The sequence below is a fragment of the Stegodyphus dumicola genome, chromosome 4, assembly GCF_044657685.1.
Source record: "Stegodyphus dumicola isolate Sdum_Otavi_A_Nest chromosome 4, ASM4465768v1".
In the NCBI taxonomy this organism is placed as follows: Eukaryota; Metazoa; Arthropoda; class Arachnida; order Araneae; family Eresidae; genus Stegodyphus; species Stegodyphus dumicola.
The window spans coordinates 142,077,973-142,102,133 of record NC_140771.1 but is presented as its reverse complement, the minus strand read 5'-3'; the positions used below and the strand labels follow the sequence as shown (position 1 = coordinate 142,102,133).

At 30.5% G+C, this 24,161-nt stretch overlaps 1 protein-coding gene across 1 annotated transcript in view; it reads left to right on the top strand.

Moving 5' to 3' along the window:
- Rpn2 (Regulatory particle non-ATPase 2) overlaps nucleotides 1-24,161 on the top strand; it is a 137,046-nt gene that overhangs the window by 35,822 nt on the left and 77,063 nt on the right. The window contains exons 4-8 of the mRNA XM_035361533.2: nucleotides 508-613; nucleotides 6,880-7,079; nucleotides 11,465-11,608; nucleotides 11,700-11,768; nucleotides 20,897-21,051. Of these exons, the coding sequence (XP_035217424.1) occupies nucleotides 508-613; nucleotides 6,880-7,079; nucleotides 11,465-11,608; nucleotides 11,700-11,768; nucleotides 20,897-21,051 (674 nt within the window). The remainder of the gene's footprint in view (nucleotides 1-507; nucleotides 614-6,879; nucleotides 7,080-11,464; nucleotides 11,609-11,699; nucleotides 11,769-20,896; nucleotides 21,052-24,161) is intronic.

The window sequence follows — 24,161 nt, the reverse complement described above, 5'->3', positions numbered from 1 at the left end:
TTGCATACAGCAGAGAAAAAGGGGGAAGAAGTAAGAATGGTATACATATACATACATACGTAATAAACAGTTACGTCATCATTCATCACCGCGCGGATAAACGCGAACGGCGCATGCGTCAGGAGAAGCTCTCTTAAGCTAAACGTCGTATTATAATTTATGATACAACAGTAAAATTAAAATTGTAATTATATTAAGTTTTATTTAAAAGTATTCAATGGTATCTGTAATATCCTTTTTTTAAAAAAAAGGTGTATGAAAAGAAAATAAATGTTTTAGAATGCCTAATGGTAATTCTGTTATGACAAACTGAGATTCTAATTATATATGTTTATCAGTTTTAAGGTAATCACGTATAGTTCATCAATTTTAAGGCTGTGGAATATAGTTTTGCTATAATCATCTCTTGAAATATTTTTGCACAAAGGAGTTTTTTTTTTTTTTTGTTTGTTTTGTTTATCAGGGACTGGAAAATGTACTTTTTTAAATTAAGTGTTTCTTTTTTAGGTATACTATCATCTTGGATCATTTGAAGATTCTGTGTTTTATGCTTTAGGTGCTGGTGATTTATTTGATGTTAATCATTCTTCTGAATATGTTGAGACAATTATTTGTAAGTTAATTCTCTCTATAAAATATTTTTAAAAATTATTTTCACCTTTACATTTTATAGTAGCTTGTAGTAGAATTCAGTTTCTTTTGTCATATTTAATTACTATTATACTATAAGTCTGTTATTTGTAAAGTGTCATGTATGGCAAAATTGGGATCTGTGTTGAAAGGTTAGATAAGGCAACAATGGAAGGAAAAGTTTGTCCCATCTTCATAATTCATTCATATGCATATTATTATCTATTAGAATTTCTTATTAGTAAAACAATCTGTTATTTTGCAATGTAGTATCACTACATTGTAGTATCACTACATTGTGCATATTAATACACTTAATTATATAAATATTAATACACTTAATTATTACTTCCCTTTCAGTTGTTATCTGTGGCAAAATACGTTGATATCACAGAGCTACAGTATAGTTTAAAGTACTACTAAATAAATCCAAGCTTATGCATGCAGTTTGTAGGAGTAAACAGTGTGGTTACTGACGGTCATAGAATATATGTAATGCTGTATTTTAGTTTTACTGTCGCTATGAAAGCACGTAATATTTGAAGTAACTGAAAAAATTTTGTCAGAGTACTAATGGTGGGAATTTGTGATTATATTGATGTAGTAATACTAATGATAGAGATAATGTTGAAAGTGTTATGTATATACTAGAATTCAAAAATCATTTAAGATGCTTAACAGGTCATGGCAAATAAACTTCTTCAAGAGATGCCTTTGTAATAGTTCCTCTCTGGACATTTTTTAAGGCTATTTATTTATTTTGGAATAAAGTTACTATCATAATGAAGTAAGTTTTTAATTTAAATAAGACAGCCTATAATTATTATGCCAGCAACTTTATGCTATGCTTTTTACTCAAGTAGGATTTAATTTACTTTTCTGATTTAATTTATTTATCAGAGAATGTAATAAAATCTTAGCAACTCTATGCCAAATCATTTCATTTGCAGAAATGATGTCCAAAACTGCTGTCCAAAACTTAAAACTTTCTGAGTGAGAACAAACATAACTTTATATAACAATCCTTTTGCTCTGCTGGAAAAGTGGGAATATTTATTGTAAAAGTGCTGACAGCATCTAACAAATTAACTGTTTTTTCAAGCTTTGTTTTTTAATCTTATTGAAAAACATTTTATTTATTTATTTAAATTAAAAATACTAAAAACTTGACTGTGAAAGAATATGTTGAAGCACTATATTATTTCTTCAAGTAATATCAAGATTTTCATTATTAATTGTTAATAATTAAGAACTTTTTATTAATTAGAGACTAATGAAGTTATTACAAAAGTTCTTATATCGCAGAAAGTGATTGTCATTTTAGATATTGGTTAAAATTCAATATTTCTTTTAAAATTTCATCAGCTAACTAGTTCTCTCAATAGTGATTAATGTCAAATGAATTAGAATCTTTAGAATCTTTAGAATATTACATATTTTTATGTTCTGTATTTGTTTGGTACCTGATTTGACACTTTTTACATATTTTTTCACTCTGAATAAGAATTTGATTATTGAAATGATGTCTATGATTAAATTGCATATTTTGGAACACAACCATATCTGGTTTCGCTTTGAATATAAAAGTCAGAAAATTATGGACCTTAGTGATGTTAATGTTAGTAATTTATAACTTGTTGAGTGAACATTTAATTATTACTCAAAATGTGTCTAAAAAAATCCAGGTGTTATTTGAATGTTTTGTGGTCATTGTGAAAAAATATCACCGAGGGCAAAATGAATGCTGTAAAGGGGGTCGGAAATTCTGCTAAGCAGAACACATGCATAAATAATAAAAAACATTATGCATAGAATTAAAATATAATAAAAGTAGATTCAATTCCTGCATGCATCTTTTTATTTGGATATATTTTTTGAATATATTTCCTGGTGGCCTTATAGCTTCAAGGTTGTGAACAGACTGCCATAAAAAGTTTATTAGGTATTACTCAAATTGATGGTGAACCATCCCTCATTGCTTTTTATTTTCACATTTTGTGAAGCCCCAATAAGCTCCTTACATGATAATTTCTGTATATTCTGTTCAAAGTAAAAAAAAAAAAAAAAAATTATGAAAGAATACCATTGCATTTTTCTCATTTATATAAACCATTAGAAATCAACTAATCAGAAAGGCTTCATAAGATGGGGCTTTATGTAGGGGGAAAAAGTTTGTTTTCTATTCCTTTCATCTTCTGAAGGAATCCATTTAAGTTGGTGTCGTCATAATTTTCAGTTCATCATCATCATTTCATCATATTCTATTGGTGTCATCATTGTTCAGTGGAGCTAAGAAGAATGGGACCTTGCATTGTTTACTGATGAGTATAGATATAGTCTGAGCTGTGATTCAATATGTGTTTTGATCTGGAGGAAGTGAAGAACATGCAATTTGTCTTCCTTTGTTAATGAAAGACCATCTTTTGAAAACTGTTTTATGGCTTATAGTAGAATCATCATAAATGATCATATGGAGCTGCATATTTTTGATGGGAATCTGTAACCAGTCACAGATATGTAGAATGAGGTCTTGGAAAGTTTTGTAAGAGAATTTAAGGATGATATTGGTACAGATTTCTAAACTGGTAGGTGGCAGTGCTGATCTACACAAAGCATTTCTAGTGTCGGGGTATTTGGAAATAAAAGATACCGCTTGAATGATTGACCAACTTATAGCAACCAGCTTGAACCTGATGCCTTAGATAGATGAATTACAGAATGCCAAATGCCTACCTGGATCCCCTGAGATCCATACACTTCCCAGTGTGTTGATATGTTATCCAAAAGATTTGATAACAAAATTTGTGATTTCTATAAAATCAAGATATGAGATTGGCATTCCTGTTAGAGGTGACCATATACCACATTAAAGAAAGGTTACTCTCGTATTATCCACCCAGCTCTTCTGCAAAACCACTTGTCATTAGTGATTAGTTTTTCGGAAGCCTAACATGTGAAAAAGAGTAGCCATTTAAAAAATTGCAGTGCGCTCAAAATTTCATGAAATAGCAACAAATTAATGAAATTAGAAACTTAAATAACACGCATAAAGAAACACTAAAACTGACATATAGCAAACGTCCATAACGAAACTTTACATAAAATTTAGGAAAATTACATTAAACAGAAACAAATTAACTACACTCATGTCCATAAATTAAGGATAATGCAAAATCAGGCAAAGGAAGAGTTAGAAGCAAAACAAATTTGACTTATTTGTAAAGCTTATTTATTAAACAAAAGGTAAAGAGCAAAAATTTGACTTATTTGTAAAGCTTATTTATTAAACAAAAGGTAAAGAGCAAAAAAAGATGCTATATTTTTGATATTATTAAAAAAATTAGCGATTTTTTTCTCCCTGGAGCAAATTACAAAAAACACCTATTTACAAAAAACCAATATTACATGGTTGGTATGATTGTTAATACATTGTATGTCTCCCAGACGATGCAATATAGTCCGTACAACGCCTAGGCATGTTGAGTATCAAATTATCGATCTGATCTTGGGGGATATCACACCACTCAAAAAGCAATGCTCTCCGAAGTTCTGGTAGACATGTAGGGGAGGTTGACGGGCTGCAACTCGTCGGCTATGCATGTCCCACACGTGCTCTACTGAATTCAAGTCCAGTGAGAATGCTGGCCAGTCCATATGGGTGATATCCCCCAACTGAAGGCATTCGCTTACGATGTTTGCACGGTGAGGATGGGCATTGTCATCCATAAACACAAATTGTGCGCCCATGACGCCCCAAAACAAACGTACATGTTGTTCCAGAATGACGTCCCGATAGATTTGGCTTGTCATGGTTCCAATTTGAACATGCAGGTCAGTTCTGGAACTCAGAATAATTCCACCCCAAATGAGCACTCCTGCACCACCGTAACGGTGTCGTTCTATGATGTTTTTTTGGTGGTAACGGGTACCTGGAGCTCTCCATATGAAAGTTCGGCAAGAATCAGACTGCAAGCTAAACCTGGACTCGTCGGAAAACATCACACAAGCCCACTGTTGCGGTGTCCACAATGCATGCTCTCTACTCCAGGCTAACCTCAGGCAACAGTGAGTTGCAGTAAGTGGAACGCATCTGACAGGTCTATGAGCATATAGACCAATCTGCTCTAAGAGTCTGTACACGGTCTACCTTGAAATTTTCGTACCATTGGCTGAAGAGAGCTGACGAGACAGGTCTGAGGCTGTGCTCCGCCTGTTTCTTTTGGCAGTAACTGCCAAATACCGGTCCTCATTCGGCGTTGTAACTCTGAGGCGACCTGTGCTGTAACGTCTACTCACATTAGCATCATCTTGGAATCGTTGCCAAAGCCTGGAGATGACACTCTGGGCAATTCCAAGTTAGTCTGATACTTCCAGTTGGGTACGCCCACATTCCAGACAGCCGATTATTCTACCACGTAAAAAATCATCCAAATGTGTACTTTGTGTTCTAACTATTTTGTTATTGCACTGAAATGCTTATAAAGCGCCTGCGAACAATTTTACTTCTTTGCCTGTATTCCTTATATATCACTGTCTTACACTCTTGTGATTGTGACGTACCATCTGTGTCAACTGGTTACTTCTTGAAATTTGCATATGATTCTTGAAGATGCGTGTAGTGATTTTACAGGTGATATATTTATTTTAGAGTTCGATTTCCGCGTGACTCCAAATTATCCTTAATTTATGGACATGAGTGCAAATTAAAACTGCAGCAGATATCCATAATAAAACACTTCCTTTTTTTTTCGAAGTCTTCTATCCATGTGTACAGGATACAGTACTTCGGTATTAGTGAAGAACTTGGCAGTGCTGCCCATATACAATTTACTTATTAAAAAAATGAGAACTGCACAAATTATGTTCATGGATTGTGCATTTCCACACTCTCTACTACTAGACGAAATGACATATTTCTAAAAAATAGCAAGACTCTCTTTCATTAGCAAGCAAACTCCACTGGCATTACGATTCATACAAGAAAAAGCAACTCCACGCAGTAATCGCAATACACAGAAACGACAAACATGTTCCAAGTTTCAAAACTGTATGCATTATCACCACTATCAAGATGTATGGTTGCATTATATGCTGGCATAATGCACATGCAACTATTGGGTTGCCAGATGAGTAGACTTTCATAAAATTCTGGGTTCTTTGCTTTGGTGTCATAGAATTTGTGATTCTTATCAGAGTTAGGCGGATAATGCGATAGTACCAAATAATTTGTTGCAAAATAAGGAAATCATTGTTTTAATTGTTTTTAAATTTTCATAAATTTGACTTTAAGTTCAGTATTTCAAGATTATTCTATTGATAAACATAGTAATTTATGTAATGCTTTAATGACGCATTTGTTCAAATTGTTTTTAATCTTTTTCAGTGAGCAAAAATTTTGTTTTTGTAATATTCATTAATTTTCATTGGCATTGTAAATACCATATGGATATCAGCCAGGATTATCATGAGAAAGCACTACTTGGTGCACCTTGTCTACCTTACAAATTACATATTGTTTAATTTTCAAAAGAATTTTTAGGCACAAATAGAAATTGATATCATGAATACTGAAATCATATTTATGAGCAGATATGAAGAAATGACTATACAGAATTTTATCAAATTATGTATTAAGTTTAGACTTATCTTGAGCCCAAAGGGGAGTTAGTTCCAACTGGTTATTAGTCTCAAAACGGCATTTTGTGATACCATAAATGCCCGTATCACTTTTCAAATTGTTGGCACCAAATATTATTGCTCTGTATTATATTTAAACAAATTAAATCTGATATGACTATATTTTTTGTTTTGTTCAAATCTTTTTAATTTTGACATCAGTATGATATCTTTTAAGTACTAAATAAATAAGAGCACAATTAGGGACAAACTTTTAAGTTTATAATGGGAAGAGTGAATTAACAAATAAAATCTGAAAAGTGAAAATGCAATTTAGATGTTATGAGAAGAAAATGCAACCTCATACATTTTTATGAATTGAATCAATGATTTTTTTAGGGAAAGAATGATATCTTTGAGGACTAGGAATTAAAATAGAAGCTGTACCGTAAAGTATTGTTTTATGTTGTCACTGTAATAATGATGTAAAATCTGTCATATAAATTAAATTTATTTTAAAATGTATATTTTGTGCTAGTTTATTTTGATGTATGTTAATTGTACTGAATAGAATTATTATACAATATAGCACTTCAGTGTTAATTTTAAAAATTTTTTTTTTTTTTTTTTTAGCTAAATGTATTGATCAATATACAAAGCTGCGTGTTCATAATGCTGAGAGTACAGAACAACAGGTGATTGATAATCGTTTAGAGGCAATTGTAAATCGTATGTTTCAAAGATGTTTTCAAGATGGTCAGTACAAACAAGCTGTTGGTATCGCTTTGGAAACACGACGCATGGATATTTTTGAAGCAGCAGTTATGCAGTCAGTAAGTTTGTACATCATGTTTCCAAGTATTTGTTTAACCTTAAAATTACATTTAAAATTGGATAGACTAAGTATGGGTTATCTCAAATGTACATATAACCCCTTAACGGTTGCATACTTTTCAACAAAAATAAAAAATGAAAAAAAAAGTGCCCCTTCCCTTTTTTTGGTTCAAGAAAATTGTTTAAAAATAAGTGTATGAGCAATTTATGTATTCATTTTTAATTTTTGGAACTTGAAATCAAGGGTACTGCCATCTGGTAGGTAAAGTAAAAAATAAAATTTAAAAAAAATTCTCCATGTAATAAATAGATTGTTTTTAATTTATTTGGTGTATTTCTTTTGATCATTCCATCCCAGAAATGTCACAGGCATGAGAAATAGAATGCAAAACCTCACCCACTAATTTTCATAGGAGCAAGAAGGAATGGCTTAATAACTAAGATTATTTTATTCTCAAATTTAATTTTTTTGCTCATGGAAGGTGTGGTGTAATTTACACCTACAACAAAGATATGATATTTAAAGCCAGCTTTTGTGAAATTATTAAATTTCATCATACTATTTTTTATTCTGAATTTTGATATAAAAATTCCTGATTTTTTTTTTTTTTTTTTTAAACATATGTTGCTGTTAGTTCTTGTTTTAAGTTTAGTTGATACTGAGGCTTGCAGCAAGTTATATATATTGAGGTTTACAGAACAAAGTTTTTTAGGTTTAAAAGTCTTTGAAAGAAGCAAAAATTATCACTTTAATTTTAGAATTGAGAAAATAGAGCCAATTCAACTTTGGAGTAAAATACAAATCTTATGAGTTATCCTGCATTCTTTTGTGAGTAAATTATCAGTTTTTTGCTGTGATAGTACATATAGCTTCCATTGGTGCTATAACGTAGTACAGCCATGACTGTACTACGTATAATGGTGTATGTGCTATATGCATCCTTTTTATATAAGTAATAATTTTTCTAATTTTTTAAATGAATGATTTGCTAGTAGGCAACCTTATACTAATATATTTTTTACTAGTCTGGCATCAGACGAAAAAGCTTTTACATGGATCATCTTGTAATTGGGCCAAAGATTCACTGTTACAGGAAAGATAATGCACAAAGTAATAGAAGGCAAAAATCATGTTTGTAGTCTTTAAAAAATAAATGTAAATTCCTTGTGCCGAAGAAAAAAAAAAAAAAGGTTGCAGTAGGTAAAAATTTCATTAATTCGCACAGTTTAAAGGAGAAAAGAAACAAGCCTCAACATACATAATATCCGTTGAATTTCATTCTCAGCTTGTTACCTTAGTGGTAGGGGGTCATCAGTGAAAAAATTGGTTTTAATTTTTAATCTTCATCTTCAGTAAACTGAATAAATATCTCTATTGCTCTGAAGCTAGCAATAAATTTTTCTGTAAATAATTTTTTAAAAATAGTAAATCCATTACACACCACCCATTGTTGGGCTTAAAACAACAATTTTTAATCATGGAGACCAATGCATTATGCTTGAGAGAACAGGACGTCATAACAGCAACCTTAAATTGATGTAGATGTTAAGTAAAATTCAAAATGTAGAATTTCAAAATCTATCATTTTCTTGCAATAATCTGTTGCTTTAGATTATCATGTAAAATTATCAATCATATCTCATTTATGGTAGATAATTATGGTTAGTAACTTTTAATAAACTTGAAAATTGTCTTTTTAAATTTGTTTATTATATTAACATGTATATTTTTAATTATCATTTGAGGTTTTTTTTTAATTGATTATTCCATTTTATTTCCTATTTTTCTCAAGAAGACTTTTTCTTAAAACATATTCATTTAAGAACTATGGCAAAAAGTAGACATTTAAAATGAGTTATCTGAAACTGATGCGGAAAGCGGCAAAAAGTTGGAGTCAATTCATGCAGTCTTGTGATCATCTGGAAAATACACCTCAGAACTCGTTTCTGATTAACCTTGTAGATTATATGCCAGAAGATCTATCACCACTTCCATCAGCACTTCATTTAGTGAGAAATATTTCCTTTGTGGTTTTAAAACTTTATGTTAGAAATAAAATTTATTATTCTAAATATAATCCCAAATCACATTAAAAAGCAACTAATTTGTTTTGAAAAAATATAGTATGTTTGCACCTTCTTCATAATATTATACATGGCGTATTTTCTTTAAAACAATATATATGTAATAGATTCTGTATTAGAAAGCACATGGTTGAATCCATAATGAACAAATTTCGATGTCATATAATGCTGAAATGCCAATCCACAATGAATAAAAAATTTGGCAATCAAGGTATATTTAATTCAACTTTTATTTCAGTAAACATGTTGCGGCCACAATCATGTTGTCACATTAATTGTGCCTATTCCAAAAAATTTACATTTTAGATAAATTTGCAATAAGAAAGAAGAGGTAGACCAAATTATTGAATGCAAGTGCGTTATGTTCAGGGTGAAATCTTAATTCAGACTTAGTTTTGGTTCTCAATGCATTTGATTGGATATTTAATACTGCTGTAAAATTACTATTGGCTGTTTGAGTTTTAGTTCCATTTACATCATCAGAATTATCTAAGAGCCATATGACATAGATTAATCTCAAAATGACACAGTGCAAATAGAGGTTACTATTTTTAGAATATGGAAGAGAATTTAAGCTGCTAATTTAATCTTTTACATATTCTTTATTTTTATTACATACATACATATATATGTGTGTGTGTGTAACATTTTTTAAGTGTTTACTAAACCAACCAAGTGAAAATATTCAGTTTAAATGTGTTATACGTTTAAATCTAAAAAGTAAAATTACATCAAAGTAGTGTTGAATCAATACTTATTTTGTATTTTATCTGTACAGTATTGAATATTGCTTTGCATTATATGTACTGTAGTATTTAAATACTATTATTTTACAATTCTTAAACGCTTTAAAATATTTAAGATTTATTCTAAATAATTCCAAATCATAACTACATGGCACAAATAATATTTTATATTAAATCAAAATAATAATCTGTTCAGACTTATCAAAATAAGTCTCTTACGTGTATCAAATTCACATTTAAAAGCTCATAATCATCATACATAAATAATTTATGTGAAATTAAAATAATGATTTATTAAGAATAAAAATAATGCCTTACTGAAAACAAATTAATATCATGATTCCTTCGTTAAGATTACTACTTTCGCTTTACCTGTAATTCATCTTACTGTATTCATAGTAAGTAATTACACTAAAAACATTACATTGATGAAACAAAATTTTTGTTAAAATCTGAAAGATTACTTTCTGCTATGGTAACATCATTAAATGATTCATATAATTGATAAAATAGAAGAAGTATCAATTTAAATTTATGAAATAATGTCAATTTTTCTCTTAAATTATGCATAATATTTAAATTGTTATATTTATTTTTATAGGGTAATAAAAGTTTCTCTTTCATAGTAACAGGAAATATATTTCATTGAACAGGTTGTTTATTTTCAAACAATAAATGAATTGCAACCCAAAATATAATAGCTGGGATTAACTAGTGCCTGTGAGCTAGTAGTAGTAAAATAAGTTAATTTAAATTAAAATAAGTATAGATTTACTTGTGAACTAACTATATGTTAATTATATACTAAGTACATATCACAGCTATATGTTAATTATATACTAAGTACATATCACAGGAAAATGCCTCTAAGTATTATAAGTAATCCGATACAGCATTATACCACTGAATACATACCTTTTGTCACTAAGTATATAATTTTCGACATTGGAACTTGGTAACCACCTTAGTTGGATATTTATTTCATTGTTATTATTATATTTGAGCATAAAGAACACAATTTGAATGTCTTTTTTAGTATGGTAAGGCATTTTTTTCCCCAGAATATAGACTAGTAAATTAATTTAATATATTTAATTGACAAACCTACCATAAAACAATTATAATGAACACAGAATTCTGCCTTAGGCTTAATTAGGGTCTTTTATGCTACAGTGTATCCAAAGTCACTAACTGGATTTTCTGTGTATTGTTATAATTTATTGCACATGGATTAATTTTTTCGTCACAATTAAAATATATTCAGAATAAATCTTTCCTCCCCTCACTAAAATAGGCTTTTCATTTATGTGTTAAATTTTAAACTAAATTTTGTACAAGCTATGAAAATTTACACTAATGAATGCTGAGTCTGTTTTGTAATAATTAGATGATCATAGAGAATTGAATGTTGCAGCACTGACTTTCAAGTAATATTACTTGATATTTTAATATATTTTTTAAATGATTTTTAACAGTTTTTTTTCCTCTTGTTTGACATTAGAAAATTTTGAATGTTGGGTGGTTGATATTTTTTGCCATTATTCTTGTTTCAGGATGATGTGGTTGGTATGCTGTCATACAGTTTTAAAGTGACCATGTCATTAATACAAAACAGGATGTTCCGAAATCAAGTTTTGCAGACATTAGTGAATCTGTATAAAAATTTAGAAACTCCTGATTATGTAAATATGTGCCAGGTAGGTAGGTCTACTGCATGAATTTTCAATGATGTTTTTTAATTTCATTTGATTTATTTCCCAATCAAAAGTTGCACCTTTTTCCTTGCAGTGTCTTATCTTTATTGATGATGCTCAAGCTGTTGCAGATATATTAGAAAAGCTATGTAAAGGAAATGAGGTATATTTAATTGAATATGTAATGATTAAATACATATTTTATAGACTAAACTATAACTGTGCTGCGAGTATTTTGGCACTTAACGTATTAACACAACTACTTTGGCGCAGTTTGGCAATTTTTTACAGTATTGCAATGGAACTACTGCTCATTTGAAAGTGTGCCTTTAGGGGAATAATCTTTGCTAATTTTCAAATAAGAGATTGGAGAACGCAGAAGAAATTTTTCTCCTGGGTAAAGAGACTATGAGAGGGCTTCTAAATAGCTCTTGAATGGCTGGCGAAAGGAGGGGAAAAACATTTCTAAAGCCTGTTTCAGATGCAAAAAGTTTATCTTATGAGATAAAAAGAAACAAGTATAGTACCCGCCATTTATTAAAATTACTTTAAAAAGCACGTTTGAGTTTATTAATCAGCTGGGTTTAACAAATTGTGAATTCATTTTTCCAAATTATGGTATCAACTTTGAATTTTAGAAAGTTAGTAACTAATAATTGATCTAATAATTAATACCTAAATGAAAAAAAAAATAATGCCAAAATTCAACTGTTTGTGAAACATGGAAATTTATTATTTATTTATTTAAAAAAATTATAATTACAAATTTTAGAGAGAACTGCTGTATCCATATTTGTTTTGCATTGTTCGCCAACATCTTTCAGTTGTATTTTCAAGTTTGTAAAACTGTTGGTAGCTTTTCTGATCTCCACCTTTCAATTCAAGAGCTCTTAGAGATTGCAGTGCTTTTCTCGATTCAGTTGAGATTGGCATGTAGTCACTTTCTTTTGTATTACTTTTACTGTCAATTTCTGTTTCTGTAGCTTTTTAACACTTTCTATAATTTTCTAGTATTTTTATGTGCTATCTCAATACAGGGTTGCCATGCTGCCTGGAAAACCGGAAAAAGTTGAGGAATTCGAAAATTGACCTAAAAAATTCAGGGAAAAGTCAGGTAATTTAAATATTTTAGTCAAAATCTGGAAAAGTCGGGGAATTTCATACAGCGATCCACCCCAAAAAAGTGAGTTTTCCGCACACATTGGAAGCAATCACTTTCTCGGCAAATTGTGTATCTCGTGAGCGTTATTCGGGCAGCTGGTATAGAGCCAATTTTCGCAGCTCCAATTAGATTGTCTTTTTCAAAGCAAGTTTCCAGTAACCTCGAGAATAGAGAGAATCATGCACGTGCAGTGCATGTTGAACTAAAGAAAATACTTATTCTCATACATAAAAAAAAAAAAAAAAATGGGTTTAATCTTAGTGTACGGTACTATGGAGGTTAGAATAAAAGAATATGTATTGTAAAGAAGGAAAACCTCTCTTCAACAGGCGTGGCTCCATTCCAACTTAGAAGGAAACAGCCGCGCATGCGCGAAATATTTGTCGCCAAAGCTCAAAGCCGATGTTGAAATTCAAAGGTCGTGTTATCAAGAGTCCATAAAATGAATATCGTTTAAAATTTCTTTAAACTTTAAAAGGAAAAGAAAATGTATTTTTGCTCAAGTAAATTAATTAATGGATTAAAAAAAAAACTATGAAAATCCGTTTTTAAATTATTGCGAAAAATCAAAGAAACGTTTTGTCAAAGAACGTTTCTTCTTAATACATGTTCCTCATTCCTGTACATATCGTGGAGAGGGAAATTCTGGCAGCCAGGTTCTGTCGCCAAATCCCTTGGCAAATTTTCCTTCCGCTTTCTAGTGTCGTAATAGCATTATGTCTATTAAACCTTTTCTTCTTTACATAGATGTTCTTTGGTTAGAATAGCCTCCATATATTCTATTCTAACCTCCTTGCCTCCATATACGATATACATGGGATTTGGCGACATTATGATAAGCAGTAAACGAGTCATTTTGGTGTAGTGACAATTTTCAAAATCGTGCCCAAGACCTTAGCGTATATTAGGATTTTACCGCAAAATCTTTTAAACCTTTTTTTTTTATGCCTTATTTGTCATTTTGCAGTAAAATAAAAAAACAGTAATCAGTCATCTAGGCTAACCATGTAATATAACTATATTCGCTAAAATATCGTTAATTTTCAAATTAAATTTTCTTAAATGTTTAAGCAATTATGTTTATTTTTATGTTATTCATATCATTTAATGTTGCTCCTTCCCTCTAAATTTACTTATTTTAATATTACTTCAAAATTTCAGGAAATTTTCTCTGGCATAATCCGGAAATTAAATCTAGCAGTTTGATGACATACCATCACGAAATTTAATGCAAATATTTTTTTCTTATGTTTGCTGCGAAATAAATATAAAAATGCCTGAATTTATTTTAAAAATATCATTAAATAGATTTCTTTCTTTCGTTTAGCTGCAAAATGTCTGCAAAAAAAGCCTTCTTTTATTCTAGATTGGGCAGATAATAATCTCAGTCTTCAGTGGAGAAAACAACTATTATAATCATAATAGTAATGCTTTGGGGTATGCAAGTCATATGTAATTGGCAAATTTTTTTGTTTTCAAGTAATACCATAATTAATTTACCTCGTAGCACAGCCAATGTGCATTACGCGGATAGACTGGAATTTTCTTGAAACACACCTGGAAAACCTGAAAAGTTGGGGAATTTCATTCTCCTGTTTGAGTGGCAACCCTGTCAATAGTATCATCAATTGAGAAGTTTTCCAGAAACGAATCTTTGTAATTTCTCTCACTGATATACGAAATATTAGAAAAAGTTTGCAGTTTCTCTGTGGCTTCTTCTAAATAAAAACCACATTTTATAAAGCAATTTCTAACTGTATTTTGGGACACTGCTTTTCATGTATTAGCTGTGATATGCATAACCTCTGTCAAAGGTATTGGCTTAAAAGTGCTTACATTTTCACAAGATTCAATTTCATTTATCTTCAATTTCAGTATTTGAACAACACCTTTTCTGTAAGTACATTTGAAAGCTTTTATAATATCGTGGTGTAATGGCAGAATCATAGAAGTGATATGTATAGAAAGAACCACTAATTTAATGTTTTTTCATAATGATATTAGAAGTGTGTGCAGCACAGTTTTCTAACATTAAAGTTATTTTTTCATTGTTCAGTTCTCTGTCCCATTTCAAAAGGAAATGGGTAAAAATGCTGCATGTAATCCAGGAGTTCTTGTTATTAATGGCAAGTTAAAGGTAAATTCGTGACTCCATGTAAGCATCAAGGTTTTCTACTCTTTGAAGTAACCACTGGTGTTTTTTTTAAATTTTTGCATCCATATTACATGTTAATAACAAAGTAACATTTTTTTTTAAATTTCATAAAACAAACTGCTGTTTTATATTTAAACATTAATATGTACTCAGGTAATGCTTCATAAAACAGACCAATTTCCTTTGTTTTATAAATTTTGTGGGACTTGTATTCTGTTAGAAACTCTGGTAAAGATTTGCCCCTTGCCTTCTCACCATTTAGGTTCTGATAAATAATGTTCTTTCTATCTTGTGGGCCATTCATCAGTTGGCACAAAATTTTCTCCTAGCATTTTATCTAGTTCTATAACATTTGTAATCAAAAGAGCTCTAAAAATTAAAAATATTTCTTATCATATATTTCTTATCATCTTTCTCTTATCATAAACCATTCTAGAATAGCTGTTTCAGTGCCTTTTGATTTTCCCCTTTTGCACTTTCTTGACACATTTGCATTTTTTACTAATTCTTTATCAATTTTATTTCTGTTTTTAAGTAAATTGCATAATATTATTTGGGGAAATCCCAATTTTAAAATTGCCTTCAATTTGACTGCATTTGAATGTATCATAATCTTTCAGCAATTTATCCTTATCTTTCAGGCTTAAATCATTTTGTTTAGGCATTTTCGACATGTTACATGTTCAGAGTTGCCAACTCTCCCGATTTAGGCGGGAGACTCCCGACTTTCGACCGATCTCCCGCCAACCCGATTTACAATATATTTCTCCCGACTTTTTCTTATTCTTAAAATTTCTCACGATTTTTATGGAACTTGGCTTAATACTTTGTTATATGAATAAAAGTGATTTTGGACGTCTGAAAGCAATTGAATTTTCTCTAGATTATATCTAAAACAAAACCTTACGAATCAGATAACTTATGCTTTGTGAGTGAGAACATTATACGTATCCCAGAAACGTCGTTCTCCAGTTCTCCAATGGGCGTCGAACTCCACTGCGTGTCAGCTGGCATATATTAGCCAATGAGGACAAGGCAAGCTGTTATTTGGATGTTCTTTAGTTATTTCGTTCAATTTGTGCTGAGTTGTGTGAGTGCACGTGCCTTCGGGAAATAGTTTTAGAAATTATCATCTTTTGTTATGTCTGCGAGAATGAAATACTCGTGTACGTTTCAAAAATCGTACACAGTTGACTTTCCTTCCATTATTTCCTCAAGGAAATGTAATAAATTTGCGATGTGCACCGCCTGTCGTTGTGATTTTTCGAATTCGCAATGTGGTAGGGTGGATGTTCTCAAACATGTGCGAACACAAAAACACAAGGATAACATGAGTTGTTTTTTAAAAAAACGAAAAATTAAATTTTTCTTCGGAAACAAAGGACCAAAAAGTTATTAATGCAGAATGTCTGTTCTCTGCTTTTTTACTGGAGCACAACCTGCCACTGAATGCATCGGATCACGCTGCAGGTTTATTTAGAAAAATGTTTCCCGATAGTGAAATTGCTAAGAAATACTCAAGTGCAAGAACCAAAATAGGTGCAATTGTTAAAGAAATGAGTTTGAAAAATAAATCTTCAGTTATCGATTGCACAAAACAGCTCCGTTCTGCCTCTCTACAGATAGAAGCAATAATACCGATTCAAAACTGTATCCAATTGTTTCTTTTTTTAATACAGATTCTTCAGAAATTGAGTGCAGTTTACTTTCTGTCCCCATTTTAGAAGGACATTTGACAGGCTTTAATTTACCACAGCTAATTATTAAACTTTAAAAGAAAATGCAGGCCCTCTGGATAATTGCTTAGCACTTGGTGCAGATAATGCACCAGTATTGGTAGGCCTTGAAGACTGGTGTTGCAGGCATCTTAAGAAAGGAAAATTCAGATTTGCAGATTATGAGGTGCACCTGTCACTTCTTAAATTTAGCAGCTGAAAAAGGGGCAGCTTCTTTACCAATAAATGTGGATGAACACATTGTTGATATTTATTATTATTTTGAAAGGAGTTCTAAAAGGAAGGAAAAATTGAAACAGTTCCAACAGCTGCATAACAGCAGTTTACAATTAGAAAACTTGAATGAAGTTATAAAATCAGCTAGGATTGACACCCAGTGGAGTTTAATTGGAAAACTGAAAGGTGCTGATGGGATTTTAAAATATAGCCAACTGTCTAGAATTGTGTTGGCCATCTTGACAGTTCCCCATAGTAGTACAGAGTGTGAGAGGATTTTCAATGTTGTTGCGTAAACGAGGACTAAATTTAGATCTAATATTAGTGATGACACATTAGAAAAACTTTTCTTAGCGAAAGCAGGCCTACGTGTCAATTGCAGTGAACAAAATTAGTTCTTTAAGAAAGAAACTTCCTAATTTTCTAAACTAAAATTCCCTCCTTTTTTTTTTTTATTTCCGTAAACGATGCAAGTAATAAATAAAAATGTTTTTTTTATGTGTAAGGTATTTTTGTGTTGCTTGCATTTAAGAATTAGTTACTATTAAAGTTAATTCATTATTAAAAACCATATTTTTATCATTTAAAAAGTCTTTTTAACATTGTGAAAAATCTCCTGATTTCTTAAAAAAATCTCCTGATTTTTGAGTGTCATAGGTTGGCAAGTATGCATGTTAAATAAAAATTGTTTTGTCCAGTGATTTGTTCAAATCCAAAATTACCATTTCTTGCTAGCAGAGAGATTGCAGCTTTGTCTGTCACATCAGCGTAACACTTCATGGTTATTCCAAGCATAATAAAAGCTTTCTTTTCTTTTTCTCTAGCCTACAGTGATCACTCCCTTTTCCCAATGAAAAACTGATAATATATAATAACATAAGGAAGCATTTTATAATGTTTTCTAAGAATACCTTGCACACAAAATTTGTGTATACACATCTATCGCCTATCAGCTGGTGTTCGAGAAAGTAAACCAGTGTTCACTGAAGCATCACCTATTTTTTAATCCTGGAAAATACTCATTTGTTTATAATCAAAGAACTTGTTTCCAAAACCTCAAGAGGGTCCTCAACTTTCTACCCCAGTAAGTCAGTCTTGGTTCTAACTACACTGGTAAAAATTTCTGCTAAATCCATTTTATTGAAGCAGTATAGAACTGAAAGATCAATGAATGAACTACAGATACCTTTATCAGCTACAAACACTTTATTCCAGATCTGAATAACTGGACTTTTACCATTTTGAGTTTTATAAGTGTCAAAGATAAGTTTAATAACTGACAAGCTTTCTTTTGCTTAGTATGTACTCATTTTGGTTCCTGGAAATTTGAATGCAGTGAGCAGCTGAGTGTATTAACCAGTGAGTTTAATAAGCAGTAAGCTTTATATAAGCTTTTTGTAAGACAGTGAAGTAGATAAAGAACCAGTCTTTGAAAACTGGGTTCCCACACTATCTGGAAAACCAGGAAAAGTCTGAGAATTCGAAAATTGACCAAAAAAGGTCAGAAAATTTAAATATTTTAGTCTAAATTTAGAAAAGTCAGAATTTCATACGGCGATCACTTTTTTACTGAATCATATGTCATGTGATTCTCATTTGGATAGTTCACATAGACCAGTTTCGCAATGCCTATCAGGTTGTCTTTTAGAAAGGCAAAGCAAGTTTCCAGCATCTTTTGACTTCCAATAGCCTCGAGAATTCTGAGATTCACTTGTGTATGTGCTGTGTGTGTTAAACAAAAGTAAATTCCCTCCCATTCTCGTATAAAACAAAATTTTTTAAACATTTTCTTCTTTCTTAAAAGCCTTATTTGTCATTTTGCAGTAAAATAATAATAATAATAATAAAATCAATCATCTATGCTATCCATTTAATATTTGTTAAAATACTGCCGATTTTAGTAATTCAACTTTTAATTCTTAAGTAATTGATTTTATTTTAATGTTACTTGTATCATTTAATGTGTCTTCTTCCTTCTTAATTTATTTATTATTAATTAATACTTTTCATTTTCAATTCAAATTTCAGGCAATTTTCTCTGGCATACTTTTTAAATTAATTCTAGCAGTATGATGATATACCATCACGAAATTTAGTGCACATGTTTTTTACTTATGTATGCTACTAAGTAAATATAAAATACTTGAATTTATTTTAAGATATCATTAAATAGATTTTTTACTTCCTTTAGCTGCAAAATATCGGCAGAAAAGACATTTTTTAATCCTGATTGGGCAGATTCTAATCTCAATTCTCAGTGGAGGAAACTACTTCTATTATGGTTATAAAAACAAATTGTTTGGGGGTTATTTATATGTATATATAAGTTTTATTAATTGGCAAATTTTTGAGTTTTCAAGTGGTATGATAATTAATTTATCCTCAGTACAACCAACGCGCACTACGCGGGTAGCCTGGAATTTTCCCGAAACACATCTGGAAAAGTCAGGTAATTTCATTGTCCTGTTTGAGTGGCAACCCTATGAAAATTTCACTGCTCATCAATTCACTTTTTGGCTATAGTATTTTACTGGAAGAGCATTTTTTGAAACTGTTTTAAAAGCTCTGGGATTTGGGGACTTTACAATTAGTACAAGGTCTGTTTTGAGGTTTGCTGTAGCAGTACTGCATGTGGAAATTTTCATTCATTCCTGCAGCCAGAGGTTTCCATTTCTTTTCTGGCTGCAAGACGTTTACTAGCTAACATTTTGTAATTAAGGCCAGGCTCATCACAATTAAATATCTCATCATCCATTAGGCTTTCATTTTCAATTAATTCCTGAAACTTTTTTTTGAATGTCTTCATGTCTTCAAAATTTGATCATAGCTTCTTATCTCACATGCTTAATTGACAGATACCTTACAGTTTCTTCCATCTGTTGAATGAACTGACACTTGCAGCAAAATCTGAGTTTTTTTTCAGTGAAAATTATGAAAATACACCTTTTGCTGTGAAATAGGCCCAAAAATAGGCACACATTTGTCCCTGCATTGTGTAAACCAAGCATACCAAGCTTCGCTCACTTTTCATTATCATGGTTTTTCTTTCTTTTAATGTGCACTCCATAACTCTTGATGCATACAATTTTTCTGCTTTTATTTTGTTTCTTTTTCCCAGTCTCTTATCCATCCAATGCCAATGTTGTCAGCTATATTCTCCATTGTTTCTGCCTTGTCCAGTCCCTTGACTGTCGCAAGCTTTTTTTTCCATCATTACAACTTTATTTCCTTCGCCATTCTTATTGTATTTTTACAAATTTCAACATTAAAGCACCACAACAATGTTTGTGAAATTAGCTGCATCACATGCATGAACAGTAATAGACTGTAAAACAACCACATACAACGATAAACAGCACTGCACTGAATGACAGATACATAAGTCATAGTGCAAATAGGTGTACTATGTTGTAAGAGTTAAGAACAACAACAAAACAAAACACAAAAAAAAAAAAAGCCCCCCCCCTCCAAAAAAAGTTGCACTTCTTATTTATTGTCTATCGATGCTTTTTTTCTTGAAAGTGGTATGTCATACAAGAAAATATATTCAAAATGAAATATGCAGTTATATACTCTGTGTAAGGATAATTTTGTTAGGTATGTTAGGTTTTAAACATTTTTGCATTATGTTAAAACATGTTTTCTGCTATTTTTAATTCTATTGTATTGTATAGTAACGTGATTAAAAGCCATCAGTAATTGTGTAAAAACAGTGTATGACTTCCTAGAGTAATTGAATTCTAGTAATTTTAATTTATGATTTTAATTGTAAGATTTTAAAGAATTAAAATAGTTTTTTTTTAAGTATTTTGAAAATTTAAATATAAGCCATGCTTTATGAGTTTTAGCTGGTTTAAGTAAATTTTGTTCATGAATTCAGAAAAACTCCAGGGTAATTAAATTTATCCATTGCAGATATCTTTAGCTGTATATAACCACTTATAATAACAATTAAATTTAGGTTCCGAAATGTGATGTGTACTACCAGTTCTTAGTATTTTAATAATTTCTTTTTTTAATAGGAGCTGTCATTAATGGCTTTTCAAATAGCTTTTGATTTGTACGAAAGTGCAACACAGCAGTTTCTGGGTCGTGTATTACAGGCTTTGAAAGCTACTGCTCCAATTCCATCCAATTTAATATCTATTTTACCTAAATCAGAAGAGAAACCAGAAGGGTAAGTAAAATCAGTTTTTAAATATCTTCTCCAACCACTGCAAGCATTTTAGATTTTCATTCATTCTATCCAAAATTATATTATTAGGTACAATTTACCAAACAGATCTTAGCAAAAGCAAAATTAGCTATGCAATTAATTAAAAATGTCTCCTTAATTTTTTAATATTAAGAGTTTTTCCCACGTAATTGTCTCAGAATATTTAGAATTCTCAGACTATGCATCAGTTTTCTCTATAAAATTAATTTAAAACATTTTTCCCCCTTTTTTTTAAATAAATATTTCTGGTTTTGTGCTCTTACACGATTGGTAGGGATAATTTTTCTTTAGGATCTATTTTATTTTTAGGCATTGCAGCTTGGAAAGTTTAGGAGAATTTGAAGGCTTTAGATTTATAGACCCTCGATTCTAGAAGATTAAACAATATGTAAAAAAATGAAAAATGTCTCCATGGTATTAACGTGTAATGGATGTATTTTACAGAAAATTTGCAATGAATTTTTAGTTGGAGAACTTCAGGAAGAACACTGAAAACATAATACTTGAATGTTTTTACTTCTCATACTAGAATATTTTAAACATTTTTATCTTCCCTTTATTTTCTCTACTTTTCACTAGACACAAGCATGGAAAATATCAAAAATGCTTCAAATCTAATCACATGGACAGGTGTGGGATAAAAAATAAAAGGAAACTTTTATAAATAAATTGATTGAAAACTTACAATTTATAAAAGATTCATCTAATATGTTTTAATACATCATGCATAGAGCTAAGCATTTTCCCACTTGATGCAATCTCTGTGAATCCTTAATTCTGCTGTGTAATGCCTTTCTAAATTTTGCTTCCAATGCCCAATGCCTGCTCTAAATTTTAAAAGTTTTGCCATTTCTAGATTTTGTTGCTTGGTGTGTCACTAAATTCTAAAAATTCTGCGACACCAGCTCTATAACCGGCTCTTACCATATATATTTCATATTTTTCTGAATGTTCATATTATTAAAGAAATAAAATTAAACAGCTCTTTTTATTCATTTTAAATGCTTTTTTTTTTTTTTTTTAAAGAATAACAAAAATTCTTAATTAAATCCGAAAATTCTAAAATGGAAAGGAAACATGTTAAAGAAAGAAACTGAATATATAAACAAAATTATTCTTTAAATATATTGTACAGTTATTATTATGTAAATTACCCAGTTGTTTATGATTTCAGTCTTTACTATAATTTTCCATTTCTGTTTCCTCATATCATAGAATTACTGAGCCAGCTTAAATTTAAATTAAATTAGTCTTTGACCACTAAGTCCACATGCATTATGGTGATCTCTTTCTATACATATTGAATGATTACTAGTCCACATTTTTTGTTTGAATTTGACTGTTCTTGTTTAATTACATCACCACGAGCTGCAATTGATTTTGTTAGCATAAGAACATGCCTTTAGGTTCTATGTTCTTTTTAAATAAGAGGCTTATTTAAACCTTTGTCTGACATTGTAGTTATTTTCAGACATTAATTTACTTCATGTCTGTCAGGGATTTTGGACTATTTAACTTTTACCAGATCAAGTAAACCCTCAGAGGTGCATTATGGAGAGGTTGACAAGTTAAGAGATAAAGCACACAGAAACTAGTGACAACATTTGTTTGCGTATTGAGACAAATTTCCAATTGTTAGAAAAGATGCTTAAAGAGATGGAAATCAATATAAATTAGCCAAAATGTCTTGGAAGGCTTCAAATCAAAAAGACGTATAAATATTTTGTTGAGTGTTCTTGTTACAAAACCTAAATGTTTTGTAGCTTTTAATGTTTAATTATCTTAATATCGTTTAAGAATCAATGTCATAAATTACATGTATTTTTAACTGTAAAATTTTATTAGATTGTGATTTTAATAGGGCTTTTTTAACAAATATTGTTAAAAAATAAATAAAATTTAATAGTGGCCATGTAAATCCATAATGACTAAGGTTATCAAACTACCTAATTTAATTATTTATTACTAGCAGCTTACCCTTAAAAATTATCTCTGCATATTAAAGCAAGTTATTGAATTTCATTAATCCTTACTGTGGCCACAAGATAAAATACAAAAATGTAAAAATTCGAGTAAAACTTATTCTTTGCATCTAGTGAGACTTAAAATAATACAAAATAACTTATCACCTCTGGTGCTTTAATGGCTTATTGGAAACATTAACTGGGTTATAATCCCTGGAACTCTACACGAAACTATGACACTAAATGCATTAAACAGAGCCTGACTAACTGTCAACACTTGCTAACTGTGCCTACATCAGGCCTTTCAGGTTTGTTCTTACCAGCAGGTCTTCCTCTAGACAAGCAGCAGTGGTGACAACATGCAGTCTTTTGTTATGAATTGTGCTGATTATGATCTTACTTCTAATTTCAACCTATGCTGCTTGACATAAAATCTGCCTGCTATTTACTAAACCTCTAGTAAATGTGACAAAATGAGACATTTAAAAAAAAAAATCAACATAAAGCTAACTGTTAGTAAAACGTAAATAAAATGTCACTTATCTTCTTTCAAATATTTCCAACTATTATGAGTAAAATATTTAATGCTAATTGATAAATTTCATAAAGTTTATTTTATTCTCAAACTTTATTAATAATTATGTTGTTTAATTCATGTTTAGTAATAATGCATCCTACTTACGGATCTATTTTATTTTTCGGATGGTATTACAAATGTGAAGTTCAGGCATAGATAATAATTTTAATTGAATTTATTCAGTTCGCATTTGTTCATAGGTCCTTAATTTTTTTCTTTAATGGTCTTTAAAAGTACTTAATTTCCTTGTGCAGAAATGTGTACGAACCCTGTTTTATCTTTCTTCGTCCTCTGCCTCCCCAAATTAAAAAAAATAAATAAAAGATCAGAGATGGTTCGTTCGGAATGGTCTCTATATCTTTTGAAATCAGAAGAGGAAACTAAACCATTGGAACCCAATGCATTGAAGAATATGTATAGTTAGCAACAGCCCCTTCTTAAAATAAAAATGTGCAGCTGGAAAATCTCACTAGGAATTTTAAATAAATAAAAAAATCTGAAAGCTTTCAGATTTTACATTATTTTTTAAC